Genomic DNA, 17,050 nt, shown 5'->3' with positions numbered 1-17,050 from the left:
TCTAAGACCCATTAACATCACCCCTCCCACCTACCTACCCCATGTTCCCTCACCTCCACCCCCCCCCCCCAGTGACTGGAGAGGTGTTAAAAGGCCACTTCACCTTGAATGGCTTCTTGAAATATATATTAACTAGTTATGCTAAACCAGCGGGTCTCAACCTGTGGGCTCCATGCAGCCCAATTAGCACACTGCTGTGGCCCAGCTCAGCTGGGTGCTAAAGGCTGCCACGGTGGGGGTGGGGGGGGGCTGGGGGTCAGTTTCTGGGCTGCCACTGCCCTGCCACCCAGCCACTGTGGCCCAGGTAGTACATTGTGAGCTGCATATGCAGCCCACAATGATAAATAAGTTGAGAACCGCTGTGCTAAACGATCTACTCCACCTTGTATTTAGCTGTGACACTGTGTAAGTTTCCCAGACCTGAAGAAGAGCTCTGTAGAGACTGTAAGCTGAAAAGCTTGTGTCTCCAACAGAAGTTGGTCCAATAAAAGATGTTACCTCACCCACCTTGTATTCCTATCCTGGAACTGATATTGCTACAACAACACTGCATAAAGAGCAAGTGCAGGATGATTAGGCCTGCCATAATGTGTGGGTTGGAATGCTGGCCAACAAGGAAGAGAGAACAACTACTTCATGTCACAATGAGCGTGCTTACGTGGACGCTGGGTAAGATGAACTGGACAGCTATGCAATGAAATGGTATGAGCCATGATGCTGATACTCCCTCAGCTTTTCCGTGGTGGGGGGTAGTATGTGACCTGACGAGATGTGGTGGCCAAAGAGGACAAAGACTACAAGGAAGATGTAGAGAAAAGTGGTTCAAGATGCTGAAGGAGTACATGAAGAAGGCTGGTGTCGGTTTGGAAGCCGCACTGGACAATATATAGAGTTGAACAAGAGCCACCAAAAATGATTTGATGGGACAAGGCAAAGAAGATTTGGATGAGTTTTTCTATGTGGGTTTTCTCAGTATCTGGAAGAATTGCTTATGGATACAGACTAACACTGCTGCTACTCTGAAACCTTCAGATACTGACCGCTCTCATTCCTCAGAACTCTTGTCTGGAACAGATTTACTCTATAGTTCATCTAACTTGGCTGTCATAGCACTCCACTAATTGTAGGCTGTCATACCACACAATACCACTTGTGGTGGTTTGGCATAAAAGCCACCATAGAGAAAACATGAAGCACCAAAGGATTTTGAGTGTCTTAAGATGTTTATATAAACAGGAATTCTTTCATTCACCACTGCAATGCAACTACTTCTGGGATAAAACAGCAGCTGTTTGAGACACAACCATGCTGAACAGTCTTTCCTGGACAAAAGGTGAATAGTGCATCAAATTACAGCTACATGGGAAATCTTAATCAGACACCACTCTTCTTGGAAAAGTGCCATAACCCATTCAGTGTCCCCAGATGATGATCAGGGCAAGGGCTTTACCTCTCAGCTGAAAGGGAGCACCTTCAGTAGTGTTCTCCTAACGCCCCCATAATCTTTTACTGACAGGGAAGAATACTAATTGGAGGTCCTTGCTGGAGAATTGACCAGGCTTTATGCCACCTGAAGATAATTTAAAAAAAAATTGGAGATATACCAATCTCCTAGAACTGGAAGGGACCTTGAAAGGTCATTGAGTCCAGCCCCCTGCCTTTACTAGCAGGACCAAGTACTGATTTTAGCCCCAGATCCCTAAGTGGCGGCCCCCTCAAGGATTGAACTCACAACCCTGGGTTTAGCAGGCCAATGCTCAACCCACTGAGCTATCCCTCCCCCCGATCTGATGTATGTGCTTCCCACAATGGTATGGCTATGGACAATTAAAATTAAAGTACTCAACATGACTAGGATAAAAGTACGCTTTAACACTTAATAAAGACTGCAAGTTAATATATTATCTGCTTTTTATTTTACTAGCACCCAAAAGTGTGCTAACATCTCCTAATATGGACAAGCTTACAAAGAAAGGGCCATATCCTGCAGATACTTATGTACCTGAATAAATAGCCATGTGCAAATCTTATGGGACTGTTGGTGTGAATAAAATTACTTTCATGCATATTCTCTGTATGATCAGGGTGTAATTGCAGATAAGATATGGGAGGAGTAAGGGAAAAGAGAAACATCCAGTAAGACAGTCTGGGTACTGGTTACTAGTGCACAGCATGATGAAGCAAAAAAAATTGACACACTATGAATAATTTCCTCCAAGAAACTTGCCATTGCTGAACTGGGTTCTGGAGGAGGGAGTATAGCTTTGGAGACTGCCTCAAGGAGGATGTTCATGCATATTCTTTGATAATGAAGAGAATGAAAATGACTTTGGGAGAAGTGGCCAAATAGGCATTCTGGCTGCCCCCTCCTAGGTGGGATGTAGAGCATGTGGGTGAGCATACAGAAAGATCAAAGTGCAACTGTAGAGAGAGATTTTGTTTCATAGGGACTCGAAAATGGTGAGATACGGCTTGCATGTAACACACTGGAGAAGGGGGAGCCACTGCAGCAATTCAAAGGGATTTGTGGATGATGATGTCAGATATAGTCTGTCTGCATTTGAGTTTCTAATCCCCTTAATTTGGAGTTACATTTTGTGTCCCTTCTCATTAACGCCTACAAATCATTCTGGGGGCAGAGATTCATTCTAATGAAGCTAAACAGGTGGTAAATTAACTGAATCTTGTTGGGTTTTGGTTGCTTCATGAAAACTAGAGCATCTGTAACATTTTGATGTGAATTAAATGCCATGTTATAGCTGTGTTTGTCCCAGGAAATGAGACAAGATAAATGTGATATCTTTTATTGAATCAACTTGCGTTGCTGGAATTGGATGGATTTTTGAGCTTCACAAAGCTCTTCCTCAGGTCTGGAGAAAGTAACTGGAACCTCTGCTAAATAACTGCATGCTCATCATGTTAAGTCTTACACCTGTGCTCTGTTACATTTTAACCTGTGCTGTACTTTCTCCTAGGGTTTTGCACACTTGTCACTTTCTGCTGTTAGTCACTAACCAAAACAATGAGGTCAACATGGCTCATGGCCCAGAAGCAATTTAGATTTTGTGAAGAATGGTGCATGGTGGAAAATTCCTGACCCGAGAGAGCTGAGTGGTGGTGGTTCTGTATAGCAGTAGATGGATGTTAACTAAGCTTTTACCTTTTGGAAGGCCTGGTTTGAAATATTAACCAATAGCTGATGCTCCAAAGACACACCTTTCACCCTGGCAATACAGCTAGCCAGCTCTACAATTCTGTATGCAGGCTTAGAGATTAAGTTTTCCCCTGTGACCTCCTGGTTTATATCTTGAATTATGTGGAGGAGAGAAAAAATAAATCTGTCTATAAGCAACCTAACTTATACTTTTTTCTTTAGCTAATGAGATTGCTACTCTGCTACATCCTCATAAGTCTTTCTTAGAGCAGCAAAGGTTAGGGAGTGGGACCTAGGTTGCATCCATACACTTGCTATACTGGTGATCTAGGAGATCCCAGGGTAGCTGTTGGTTATAGACAAGAAAATATCTATCTTGCTAAAATACAGCTCTTCACTGAGTCTCTGCCATGCATACAGAAGATGAAATGGCACAGTTTTTTCTCTTTTGATATATATTCTTAGATTAGACTTTGGGTTTGATCTAATTAATAGGAGTAAAGGGGTGGTGTTGGGGGGATGGAAGAGCATGGTTTTGAGTAATGATGATGATGTAAGTGGGGAGACAAGAGGCTTGGTCTTTGACAATGTTGGCTTACAGTTACTAGAGTGCTTGATTTTTGTATTTGTCTCAATGCCATTATTTGCTTGAATCTTGCGGGTGTTTCCTGTTGACTAGAGTACTGAGAAGAAGCTCAGTGTTGTACAGAACATGCACTAGACAAGGTCCCATAGGTTTGTTAGGATGCTTGGATACCACTGTGATAAGCACAGAACTACTTGGTTAAGTAGATGGAAAAACATTATCTCAGACAGACCTCTTTAAGGTGGTCCTTTTTTAGCATCAAAGGAAACGAGTGTCCCTCGTTATGTGTGGGTGTTTTTTTTTTTTTTGCTTGCCTGTTCTCATAAGCAGCACTCTCTGTAACCTGCATGAGGGACTGTAGTTCTTACTGCAGTGAGCAAAATTCTTAAATCAATATATTGGGCACTTAAATATTCTTCACTGTGAACTTAATGACTTCTCTAGCACAAAGTGTGTGTGTGGGGGGGGGCGAGAGGCTTCCAATCTTCCACCCCCAGCCACATAACTTCGCTCTCTTCCAATGTTCTGTTGTTGGCTTCTTTTCCCATTCTTCTTCTCCCCCTCCCATGCCTACCTGCTGGAGATGTCAGTTTCCTCCTTGTGGGCCCTTACAGAGGGATTGGAGGTTCCTTCCCCCTCTCACAGAGGAGGGATGTTTCTCTTGGCAGGGGTGGCAAAGTTCTTACTCCTCTCTGATGGAAGACTGGGAGATGTCTGACAGAAAATTCCCTCCACTACTTCATTCCTTCATGGTGAGAGGACTGAAGAGCAGGATTGCTGCTGACCTGATCTGTTGCCTCATGCTAGATCAGAACATCTGTTGTAAATGCTGCTTGGAGTCTTGGTCACAGCTTTGTACTAAGAAACATCCAAAATGGAGCACAGAATAAAGTGCTCTCACTGCACCGACTGGGGAGTCACTAGGCCTTCACATGGGACCAGGGAAAGGGGAGAATTAACCTACTTTTATTTTTCATTTGTCCATTTTATTAGTTTAATCTTTAACTTCCATTGCTTAATCTCTTCTCTCTCCCACCACTCCCAAATTTCAATTAATCCAATTTTGGGGTTAATTTTACTACTTGATGTTTTACATACTGGAAGAAGAAATAGTTTCTATCCCCAGACAGCTAAAGAGGGACTAGGGTGACTTAGTGTTCTTGAGTTTGAACCTATTCTGAACCTCTGTAGAGCCAGCTGATCAAAGAACTAAACCTAGTGAAAATGCCACCCCAGGCTTTTGATATGACTGCCTAAGCTTCTGCACACCTCTGACCAGGCAATTTCTGTAGATCATATCATGATTAAGGTGATTTAAAGGTGTTCTTTAATAAATGTTGGCTCCTGAAGGCTTCCAGCACAGACAGTGACCATGTTTGTTCCAGGGCTCTATCCAGTATGCATGAACTGGGGAAACCATGTGTAAAAGCATTCTTTCCTCCTCTTCCCTCCACCCCCCAGCTGCTTTACCTCCCCTCAACCTCCCTGCCTTGGTGAAAATGAAATCAAACAATTTGCACTCTCTGGAGTTGGGGAGCTGGCCAGAGAAAAGGGCCAGTTGGACCTTGCTTAAGAGTAGGATCAGAGCTGAAGAGGCACACTGGACAACTTAACAGATGCCTCAAAACTGTTCAAAGAGTCCTATTTTTGGAATATTTTATACTGGATACACAGTCAGTACACTGGTGAGGGTGGAGGGAAATTCTGATTATTCTGTCCTTCTCTGTGCTAATGAACATGTACACTAGCAATTTTCAGCTAAGGGCCATGAAGCCTAGAAAGCAGCCTTTTGGTAAAAACCCTCAAACCTATAACCTTCTGACTTGCTGCATGTTTGCTCTTTCTTTTTGAGCACTTATTTCTCTCTGACGGAAAATGCTTGGGGATAGTCTTTCTGATTTAAAATTTCTGAATTTTCCTGTGTAATATTTTAATTTTATTCCTTTTGCTAGCGGGCCTGCCTTTTGCAATTCTCACTGCGAGGCATATCCCCTTCCAGAGAGGAGTTTTCTGTAATGATGAATCTATCCAGTACCCTATCAAAGATGACACCATTTCTTATGAGTTGTTAGCAGGAATAATTGTTCCTTTCAATGTAATCATTGTAAGTTAAACCTATTTTTCTCCATTACATTCAATTTTAGTAGGTGGGAGTGGGGGGTATAAATGATTTATTACTAGATTAATATATTGTAAAGCAGTGCATTCTTCTTAAAAACAAGGACAAACTCCTCTGTCCTTATTCCAAGTGGAGTTAGAATAACGCAAGTGTTTGCATCAGGGTACCTAAAAGGTTTCTTATTGGCCCCAATTAATAAATTCCATCAGAAAGTGAACACCTTGGCATGACAGTGGCATACATATTTTGATTATAGATGTCTTATTCACATTTGAGGAATTATGGGACTAATGGCTCCTTTTCCTAGTTACAAATATACATCTTAAACAAGAAAGTAAAAAGTACTGCAACCTTGTATGTTCTCTGAGAGTGTCTCTAAAATATAAGAGCTTGAGACAACTGCTTCAATTTAAGTAGTAATTTGCCACCCAATGGTCTGATACTTCCATATAGAGAAACAAAGCTGTAAATTCTGACTTCTGAAGAGTAGAACACAGTGGCTACCAGTCAGAATTGATTGCAAACAGTAGCTTGTAGTAGATGTATAACTTAATTTACACCAAATAAGCAGGAGGGTTGAATAAGAGTGGGTTCTTCAAGTACTATTACATTCAGTATTTTGTTTACATCAAGGATAAAATTTGGCTTGGTGCAAAAGACTACCGTCAGCATCAATACTTATTACCCTGGTTATAGTTAATGCTGCCTGCTCTAGAAGCAGCTCAATGGTTTTAACAGTTTTAAAGCAAGTATCGTGGAACTCCCTTAAATTTTTTGTCCAACTTTAACGTGGCTATATAGTCACGGCACCAGGGCTAGGAGAAAGCTCTCCCAGCGCTGTAAAAAACCCAACTCCACGAGGGGAGTAGCTCCCAGCGCTGTCTATACTGCCATTTTACAGCGCTGAAACTTGCAGCACTTGGGGGTGGTTTTTTACACCCCTGAACGAGAAAGTTGCAGCACTGTAAAGAGACAGTGTAGACAAGGCCTTTAGCAATCGGCTGAACAAGAAGTAGGACTGAGTAGACTCGTAGGCTCTAAAGTTTTACATTGTTTTTGAGTGCAGTTTGTAACAAAAAAAATATACATTTCTAAGTTATGCTTTCATGATAAAGAGATTGCACTACAGAACTTGTATGAGGTGAATTGAAAAATAGTATTTCTTTTGTTTATCATTTTTACAGTGCAAATATTTGTTATAAAAATAATATAAAGTTAGCCCTGTAAACTTTGTATTCTGTGTTGTAATAGAAATCAATATATTTGAAAATGTAGAAATACACCCAAAAATATTTAATAAATTTCAATTGGTACTCTATTGCTTAAAGGTGTGATTAATTGTTTTAGTTAATCGTGTGAATTAACTGTGATTAATCGACAGCCCTAGTCTTTTTGTTCCTCTGTAAAGCACAAGTGTGTTCTTGAAATGCTTAAATTTAAAACGGCCTATGTCTGAGGTGCTCTAAGTTAAAATCTGAAAGGTTACAGATTAATATAAAGCTTAGAATTGTCAAACTCTCACTTTTTTGGGGGGTTGATAGATTTTTAAAGGCAAAAGGGACCCATTATGATCATTTAGGCCTTGGCTACACTTGTGAGTTACAGCACAATAAAGCAGCCCTGGGCGCCCTAGCTCACTCCCCGTCCACACTGGCAAGGCACGTAGAGCGCTCTGACTCCGCAGCTACAACACTGCTGGTGGTACTCCACCTCGGTGAGTGGAATAACGTTTGCTGTGCCCCTGCTGGAGCGCCATGGCGCCAGTGTGAACGAGGTGTTGCGTTACTGCGCTGCGATCAACCTTCGGAAATGTTCCATAATCCCCTTAAGTCAAGTGGCCACTCTTGTCACTGTGAAATCAGCTGCAGGAATGTGGAAATGCCCTTTCAAAGCTCCATTTTGGAGAAGCCGGCTGCTTATTTACTGTTTGCTTTGAATGACTGAGAGAGGGGAGGGGGGTCTGAACTTACAAGACAACATGCTGAGACATTCTCAGCACCCCAAAACCCCTCTCTCTCCCCCCACATAGACACAACACATTCCCTGTCACACTCCATCCCCACCCCCCCATTTGAAAAGCACATTGCAGTCACTTGCATGCTGAGATAGCTGCCCATAATGCACTGCTCCCAATGCCGCTGCAAATGTGGCCATGCCAGTGTGCTTGAAGCTGTCAGTGTGGACAGACTGTAGCGCTTTCCCTACTGCGCTCTATGAAGGTGGGTTTAACTCTAAGGGCATGGCTACACTTGCAGATGTAGTTTTATAGCGTACATAACACAGGCCATAGAGTTCACCCAGATTCCTGCATACAACTTTACTTGAAGTTGCCCCAGCACACTTTTTTTGTAATATAAAGATCTCCTCCAATCTTCATCTTTAAGTTAAGTGTCAAAGCTGGGACTAGTAGTCAGGGCTGCCATGTCCCAGTCTGGCACCTTATCCCCTGGACCTTTCCTGCTGCTCTAGGAGCAGACCTTTTGCGTATGGGACCGCTCCGCACTTAACTTTAAGCATGTGCATTTGTGGGAGTGGTTTTTTTTTTTGTGTTTTGTTTTTTTTAGGGGGGGGAGGTAAGCCTGTTGATGAGAAGGACTTCTGGCCACAGATAAAACGTCAACATTTCTGAAAATGAAGTGCTCATAACTCCTCCTTTTCAAATAACTAGGAAAACTCTAGGCTAATAGTAAACTGGCAAACTTGAAAAGTAGCAGGTTTTTCCAGATCCGCTTGCTGGTGATGTCAGCAGCCCTCTTATAAGGGGGTGAACAGACTTCCCACTAGATTTTTTTTTTAAAGCAGGTTTAGCAGGAGGAAGTACTAATGTTAAAAACAAATTATGGTGTCTTGGGTTTTTTTTTTTTTTCTGGTTCTGTTAATTTCTCCTCAGGCTGTGTACGCCATTTACTAAAAGAGGAAAGTGGGTCCAGGGCCCTGCTCTGATTTCTCTTTACACTGATGTAGCCCCATTGACTTCAGTGGGGTTCTAGTTCTCAGCAGGATGAGATCAGAATCACAACCAGTGTCCACAATAAGATAACCTTTACTTGCTTTCACAGAGAGTCACTTCTTGGAAGCCACTGCCACTAGCTGTTCAAGAACTGCTAATTGTAATTTAATTTTTTTTGTCATATGCAACTTGGCTGTGTGAGGAGAAACTTTTCACTAAGAGCTTTCAAAACCCCGACCTCTGTTTTGCTGGTGTAAATCGAAGTAACTCCTTTGATTTTAATGTCTTTTTGTGGTCCAGGGAACAGAATTTGAGCTGCCAGCACAAAGCAAAATGAATACAGCGTTCATTAAATACAACCTTCATCTTTAATATTAAAGTCTTTTGTCTGTGTGTCTGTGTGTTATCCTAACTTAAACGAAAGGGGGTTGTAAACCTATAACTGGAGTGCCTTTGTGTGCTTGTATGTAATACACCCTGTGCTTCGCTCCCTCTTCCCCATGGGCCCTCTGTGCCCCATGCTCACATACTTTCACACACAAGCCCCCCAGTCAGTGACCATCCTTCCAGATGAAGATGGGATCTCTGAGGGTCTGATCCAGCACCCATTTGAGTCAATGGAAAGGTTCCCAATTGACTTCAGTGGTCATTTGGATCAGTCCCCTAAACAGCACTACTGGGCCTTTCTTTACTGGGTCCCAGAATGAGTCACGTTCTCAAGTACGTGTCTGACTTCTAGCATAGGAGTAGTCCCATTTCTGAAGTTAGACACTTGCTTAAGTACATTGCTGAAGTGGGGCCAGTTTAGGGAAATACTGCTTAGCATTTCCAGCCCAGGACAACCAGACAGCAAGACATCCAGTCTGGGAATTGCAATAATGCTTTATTTGTATTATAGCAATTGGAAATATATTCTTTTAAAGGGTGATACTACTACAATAGTAATGTAATTGGCTTCTGAAATATTGGGGCTACAATTCACAGATGGTAAAATGTGAGGGAAGAGACAGGTATGGCTTAGTATCTTTTACACACAGGAACGGTCTTGCAACTGAACAACCTGTTTATAAAGAATTTTTACAATTATGGGTAGAGTAATGTGAGCCACAAGACTAAGTCCACTTACACCTTACTGAATATCTTCCACCTAGGGGTCTCAGTTTTTTGATTTGGTTGTGTGAGTGAGGGTGGCATGTGACTGTATGCTCTGCAGCAAGATTGATACGGACTCCTCCTTCCCCACCCATCTATCCCCGAAGCTGTTGACTATCTTGTTCCACAGAAGTGGATAGCACCTGTCCTATGGGATAGATAGTAGGAAAGAGGTTGCTAACCTTTTTGTTGTGCTAAAAGTAACGTTTCACATTCAATGAGTTCACTAAGTGTATGTCTACACTACGCACCTTTTAGTGACACAACTGTGCCGCTACAGCCGTGCTGCTAAAAGGCGCGCAGTGTAGCCACTGTTTGTTGGCAGGAGAGAGCTCTCCTGCTGACAAAGCACTGTTCACACTATCGCTTTTTGTTGGCAAAATTTTTATTGTTTGGGGGGTAGGGGAGTGGGGTTTCACACCCTGGAAAAACAAAAGTTTTGTCGTTCAGGTTTCAGTGTTGACAAAGCCTAACTTACATCTTGCTCTGATGCTGAGTGTAAAAATTGTCAGTCCTGTACACATGGTTGATCCATTGCCTTACACCTGGTAGCTACTTACGTCTGTAAAAAGTAAGTGTAAATCAGAGTGGCAGCATTTTACAGTTAGTTTGCACAGGTCTAAACAACTAGACAAAGTGCAAAGCGGTAGAGAATCAAGCCCTGCTTTTCTTAATCCTTAAAAGTATGTCTTCAGAAGTAGAACAATACTGTGTTTTGTTAATTAGCATAATTCAAACTATTTTCAGTCATTTCTAAACAGCTTTTCCATGTATGCATGGAAGGAAAAAACTTCCCATTATGTTAGTTGCCTTAGTGGGATGAGTCTCTCTTGTTCATCGGATTTTTTTTTTCAATAGGTTGACTGATGATTCAAATCCAATATTTCTGCTGCTTTCTCCCCTGTAACTGTGTATATAATGACATTGGATTAAGTAGTTTTATATTTAACAAAATTACTTTTTACCCATTTCCCACAAGAGACTGAAGTGAAGGGAGAAAACACTGAAAACGTCTTGGTTTTATGAACACAAGAGAATACTCTTTGTTCTACCACTACGCTGCCAAAAATAGAAAAAAATCAGACGCGTGAAGCATTCTCCTCAATTATTTTTGTTAAAACTTAGCTTCCTAGAGGAAACCTGTCTTTAAAGATTATATTTAACTGAGGAATAGGAGGTTCCCATTTTACAGAATTGGCCTTTAGCACCTCTGGCACCAGTATTCAGATTCAGCCTTTTCAATTAAAGTTGTGACTTCCGAAAACCATGCTTCTGGCACAGCTGATAAATTCTATTCAGAAGAAGGCTAAGAATGAACGGAAAGTTTACTTAGAAATAAATGTCTCTTGGGAAGGGGCTACTCATCAAACTGAGTGTGAAGTAGTGTGGGAAAGGTGGGGTTTTTTGTTTGAGTCTTTTTCCTCAGAGAAAAAAAAAAAGTTTCCAGTGTTTCTATTAAAACCATCACCATTACAACTGAATATAAGGCAGAGAATGAGAACAAACTATCTTGTTTATATTAAAGCTGTTTAAAATTATGTTGGCTCAGCCGTTGGAATTTATACTTCGGAGTGACTCCCAGAAAAATCTTTGTTGCTTCCCCCAGCTTAACAATTGTACAAGATTTAAAACAGGAAATTGCACAAATATTGATGAGATTTATGACAACTGTTGATGTTTGTTTGTGTTTGTTTTGTTTTATTTTTTTTCTCTAAGGAGACATAGGTGTGTTTCTCTATTTAACTTGTCTTTATCTCTGTTTTTCAGATAATCGTAGGAGAAGGCCTGTCTGTCTATTATAACTGTTTGCACTCGAATTCATTTGTCAGAAATAACTACATAGCCACTATTTACAAAGCCATTGGGACCTTCATTTTTGGTGCGGCGGCTAGCCAATCCCTGACGGACATTGCCAAGTACTCCATAGGTAGACTGCGGCCCCATTTCCTGGCTATATGCCAACCAGATTGGACACGAGTCAACTGCAGTCTAGGTTACATTGAAAACTTCCCATGTCAAGGCAACAAAGTACAAGTTAATGAGGGAAGGTGAGTAACCTAATGTACTTTGGTCTTGAAGGATGTTATCTTGTATTATAAATCCCTGGAGACAATGAGGGTTTGATGGGTTGATTTCTCCTACTACATGCTCCATGAGTCCATTGGAATGGATTTAGTGATCTAATAGACATACAGAGAACCTCAAAGCACATGCTCAGGCACTAGACTATCTTCTTTTATCTCTCCTCCTCTTTCCCCTAAACCCACAAATGTATTCTTTATAAGCTATAGGACGGGGTCGTGACCTTTCAGAAGTGGTGTGCCAAGTCTTCATTTATTTGCTGTAATCTAAGGTTTCGCATGCCAGTAATACATTTTACATTTACAGGGGCCGTGGATGGAACCCCAGACCGGCAGTGGGCTGAGTAAGGGCAGGACTCCAGGCCGGCAGCAGACTGAGCTGCTCAGCCCACTGCCGGTCTGGGGTTCTGTCTGCCAGCCCCTGCCAGCCGGGGTCTTGGCTGCTGGCACCGCTCAGCCCGGTGCTGGCCTGGGGTTCTGTCCATCCAGGCCGGCAGCGGGCTGAGCAGGGCCGGCGGCTGGGACCCCAGGCTGGCAGCAGCGTGCCACTGTAAAATCAGCTTGCGTGCAGCCTTTGGCACATGTGCCATAGGTTGCTGACCCCTGCTATAGGAACAGGACTTCAGCTTATACACAAAGTGTATTGTTTTGTTTTTTTTCAGCTGTTTCCTTCATCAATTTTGGGTGTCCAGAAATGTGCACCAGCCCTTTAAATTGGTAGTTTTGGGGACAGTCAAATAAGATCCATTTGGAAAGGAAACCACTGTATATTCTTCCTGAATGAATAAGTCTGAAAGCTGCCTTCCCAAGCTTTTCTGGGGTGAGTTTGAGGAAGGGAGAATAATTTATTCATATTTAAAATAGAAGAATAAGTTAATTAAAAACAGATGTATCTGTATAAAATGTATAACAGGCAAGAGGATAATGTTGTGCATTTTGTCCATTAAAAGCCCAAATAACTAATTTTTAACAAACATTTAATATCCATTGAAACTAAGAGGTGAAAAGGGAAACAAATTAATAGAAACAGATGTGCCGTGACATGCTTCAAAAGTGACCCGTACTTGTTCCCCCTCCTGCTATTGTCCTGTAATCTGATATCTGTCTGAGGAATGTCCTCAAACAGCCAATAATGTTAAGTGTTGAAATTTTAGATGTAGTTTGAAGTATTTTTCAGAATAAACAATCCTGGTATTAAAATGGCTCGAACTCCCAGCAAGTTCTTTTTGTTCTATATACTTGGAATGCTTGCAGTTAGGAAACTTCACCAACTGACTTTCCAGGTTTTTTTGTTTGTTTTGTTTTTAAAAAAGGGAAGCTTTTTAATAGGGAGAATTTCTTCAGATTGAAGAACTTCTACATCTCTTTAGTTCCATCATTCCACTTCTGCATTAGCCAGCTTTCCCAAAATCTCAGTCCCCTTCAGAGCTCTTATAATACCCATAGAGTCTCCTTATAACCAGGGAAAAGTGTAGTGACTTGAATACATTTGGGACCAGGTTCTGCCTTTTGACACATGCACAACATCCATTAAAGTACCTGGAAGATGTACGTACATTAGACAATAGTACTTGGTCCCTGACTTGGAAAATTGTTTTTGTCTATTACAAACAAAATTTATAATAGCATGAACAGCACTTCATTAAATACATACTCCGTAGGTAAACCACGGCTTACTCTGTTGAGTGAGTTGTAGAGCAGATGACTTTTTTGCTTTATATTCAGGGCTTTCTTTTTTTCTGATTGAATATATTGTGGCCAAAGACAATCTTTGTTCAGTTAACTTGAGTTCATTCAGACCATAATTCTTGGACAGGTTTCTCACTTGTGGGTAGCTGTGTTTAGTCAGAATACCCATTCTTAAACGATCACCCCAATATCTCCTTCTAGAAAGGTAGCTGGTCTATTTTAGTGGGTGTAGGGTGTTTTTGTTTTTTTGGGGGGCGGGAGCGGGGGGGGTTAATCATCAAGTACTTCCTCCATGACTGCCTACTTCAGGCAGGGAAAAGGCACCAAAATCCCATTTTCATGGAAATCATTGTCTTTGAAACTTTTTCATAAGGCATTGGCTTCTTTTCCAGGAACACTCACTAAGCAACTTTTCCAAAGAACTCTGACTTACAGTAGAAGTAACTTAAAAAGCAGGAATAATTTAAAAGGAATTGCCTTTTTCTTTAATTTTCTGCCTAAGGGTAGTTTGAGTGTGTGTATTTGTATTTTACTTTGTTACAAAGGACAATAAAATGGAGGAACAGAAGTGTCTTGAGGTTAAATAGGAGCAGAAGCAAGATCTTGGCAGTATGGTATCTTGTCAGCTTTGCTTTGTTTAAATACAAAACTAAAAAATTGCAACAGCTAAAAGTCTCAAGTTCATATCAAGCAAGGGAAGGTAAGTGATATATATATGTAATGTGTAGGCTCTGCAAGCTCACTTTTTCTCTAGACCAGTTTTGTCCTTCATATGACCTTCTGTGACTTGAGCTATTTTTGTCTATAGTTGTAACATTTGACCACTGTTGCTCAAAATAAGTTTTGTTACACGGGACACTTATTTTTGGTATTATACATCTATACAGAAAAACAGATGGGTGGGTCTGAAACTTAGACTTAGAACTCTGGTGTCTTTCCAGGTAGAAGGGGGGCGTGGGCTGCACAGACTCCACCTGTTGAAGGAGAATGTACTAAGGGTTTAGTTGCATTCAGCACAGACCAGGGTCTAAATGCAGCTTTGGTATCACTCCATTGACTACTTCAGTGGGGTTTGCTCAGACAGTGGCTAAACTGGCCTCTCCTTTGAGAAATCTCACTTGAGTGGGGAGGTTTTTCTCCCTTCATTCTTCTCAAACTGTCTTAGATTGACATCTTCATTGGGGAGGGGAGTGGGAGATGCAGAATTAGCTGAGTTGATTGTAGCGCATAAAAACCCATATAATCTGGATTGTGTGTGTCTTGGAGTTGGGTGGATGGTCTAGTGGTTATGGCTTTAGCCTAGGATTTAGGAAACCTGGATTCAAGTCCCTGTTCTGCCATGGATTTCATTTCCTCTGTGAACTTGGCGTCTCTGTACCTCGTTATCCCCATTTTACAGATGGGGGAGGGGGAAATAGCACTTCCTTACCTCATAGGAGTATTGTGAGGATAAATACATTAAAGTTTGAAGAGCTCCGATACTATGGTACTGGGGACTGTAAAAGTACTTCAAATAGATTAGTGTGGAAAAATAAAATCTGTTAAGTATCTAAAGATTTTGATCTTGAAATATTTGTAGCCTATGACTAGCATTCAGGAATCTTGGCTTACCTCATCATTCCATCCCCACTTTCTCAGGAGCCATGTTGTTATGAACGCTTAAAAGCTACTTTCAAAAGTGTGTATGTGTGTTTGGGTTTCTCCCATCCAGTACAAGATATCAGTGTTACTGCAGATATTTTCTCCATTAATCCAGATCCTGGGAACCCTACTTAGCCTCACCCTGATACCGCATTATGAGCTATAAGGCCAAACCTTCTTGTGTATGCCAGTGGCATGGGGGAGCAGGCAGGTTTGGGCTCCCATTGTTGAATCACGGTTGCTACTGAATTACTTAATTCTAAAACTGCAGTCTGCTTCCTACATAGTTTTTAATAAAAAGAACAGGAGTACTCTCCATTTTAAGCAATGGAACTGATGGCCTGCAGGCATATGTGCACCAGTGTTGTTGCAGTTCATGTACAAATGGTCAGTCATGGATCTAGGTATAGGCATTTGTGGGGGCCAATAACCTTAAAAATCAGATCCTAGCAAGTCACTAAAGCATATGTCTATACTACAGCAGCTCAGCTATGGCGCTGCATGTGCGCCATCGTAACAGCATAGTGAAGATGCTTCCATCCATGTGGTTAATCCACCTCTCGAGCAAGGGTAGCTAGATTGACAGAAGAATTCTTCCATTGACCTACTTGTGTCTACACAAGTGTAGACCAGGCCTAAGACATTAGGAAGCAGACTGCGGTTATAAAAGCCCGACTTGCACCCACCTCTTGTAATAAAAAGGTAATAATTGGAGATATACCAATCTCCTAGAACTGGAAGGGACCTTGAAAGGTCATCGAGTCCAGCCCCCTGCCTTCACTAGCAGGACCAATTTTTTGCCCCAAATCCCTAAGTGGCCTCCTCAAGGATTGAACTCACAACCCTGGGTTTAGCAGGCCAATGCTCAAACCACTGAGCTATCCCTCCCCCCCTGGTGATTAGACACACAAACATAGCCATCTGTTAGTCTATAAGGTGCCACAAGACTGCTGCTTTTACAGATCCAGACTAACACGGCTACCCCTCTGATACTTGACAAACATAGCCATGCAAATTAACCTAGGCTCTGTAGAAATTTGCCACTGTACGATCTAGCTAAGTGAGTAACTGAAATACCAAGTCTTGGGGCTGTCTGTGCTTGTGAAGTTTGTGGTCGTGGTGTAGGTGGGACCTGAAAGCCTTGGTGCATGCAAAGGCCAGATACTTCAGACAGCTGAACTGAAAAATGTGTTCTCTTATTGAGCCCAAAATATACTCCGGCTATGAAATACACCTGACCTATATACTTAGTGAGACACTCCTAAGCATTTTCCATTTCAAGTATTCATAACTAGCTTGTTGAAAGGTCATGGCAAATAGAGAGGGTTAAAAGTTTAACCATGTAATCCATTCACTATTCTACGTAGTAAGTCTTAGTGACTGTCATAAACGTACATAATATCAGAATCCAAGATATTTATCTTTTGGACCTCTAGCTGTAGATGTAGGACTTGGATACTACCTATTGCATCTGCCTTGATAGCTCATACTATTGATCTAACAGTGCTCATTGTTAAGTGGAGCTTTAAAGACAGCATAGCTATGGGAAGTTTTCCAAAACTGCTATTATTTTATTCTATTTTTCAAACTCTCTTGCCATATTTTATTAGGCGTAAGGGCCCAGTGGTCTTAGAAGTATTGTAAAATATATAATTTCTCTTTGGGGGGAGAGGAGGAA

At 41.6% G+C, this 17,050-nt stretch overlaps 1 protein-coding gene across 3 annotated transcripts in view; it reads left to right on the top strand.

Moving 5' to 3' along the window:
• The window catches only part of PLPP1 (phospholipid phosphatase 1), a 117,043-nt gene that overhangs the window by 38,637 nt on the left and 61,356 nt on the right, over positions 1-17,050 (top strand). For 2 of the 3 annotated variants that reach the window (XM_045022443.1, XM_045022444.1), the window contains exon 3: positions 11,729-12,009. In XM_045022443.1, the coding sequence (XP_044878378.1) occupies positions 11,729-12,009 (281 nt within the window). Of the gene's footprint in view, positions 1-5,692; positions 5,845-11,728; positions 12,010-17,050 lie in introns of all 3 variants that reach the window. The other variant, XM_045022445.1, reaches the window with a different exon arrangement.

Source organism: Mauremys mutica, chromosome 6 (assembly GCF_020497125.1).
Source record: "Mauremys mutica isolate MM-2020 ecotype Southern chromosome 6, ASM2049712v1, whole genome shotgun sequence".
NCBI classification, from domain to species: domain Eukaryota; kingdom Metazoa; phylum Chordata; order Testudines; family Geoemydidae; genus Mauremys; species Mauremys mutica.
The sequence above is the reverse complement of the archived record's forward strand: the minus strand, read 5'-3'. Positions and strand labels throughout refer to the sequence as shown.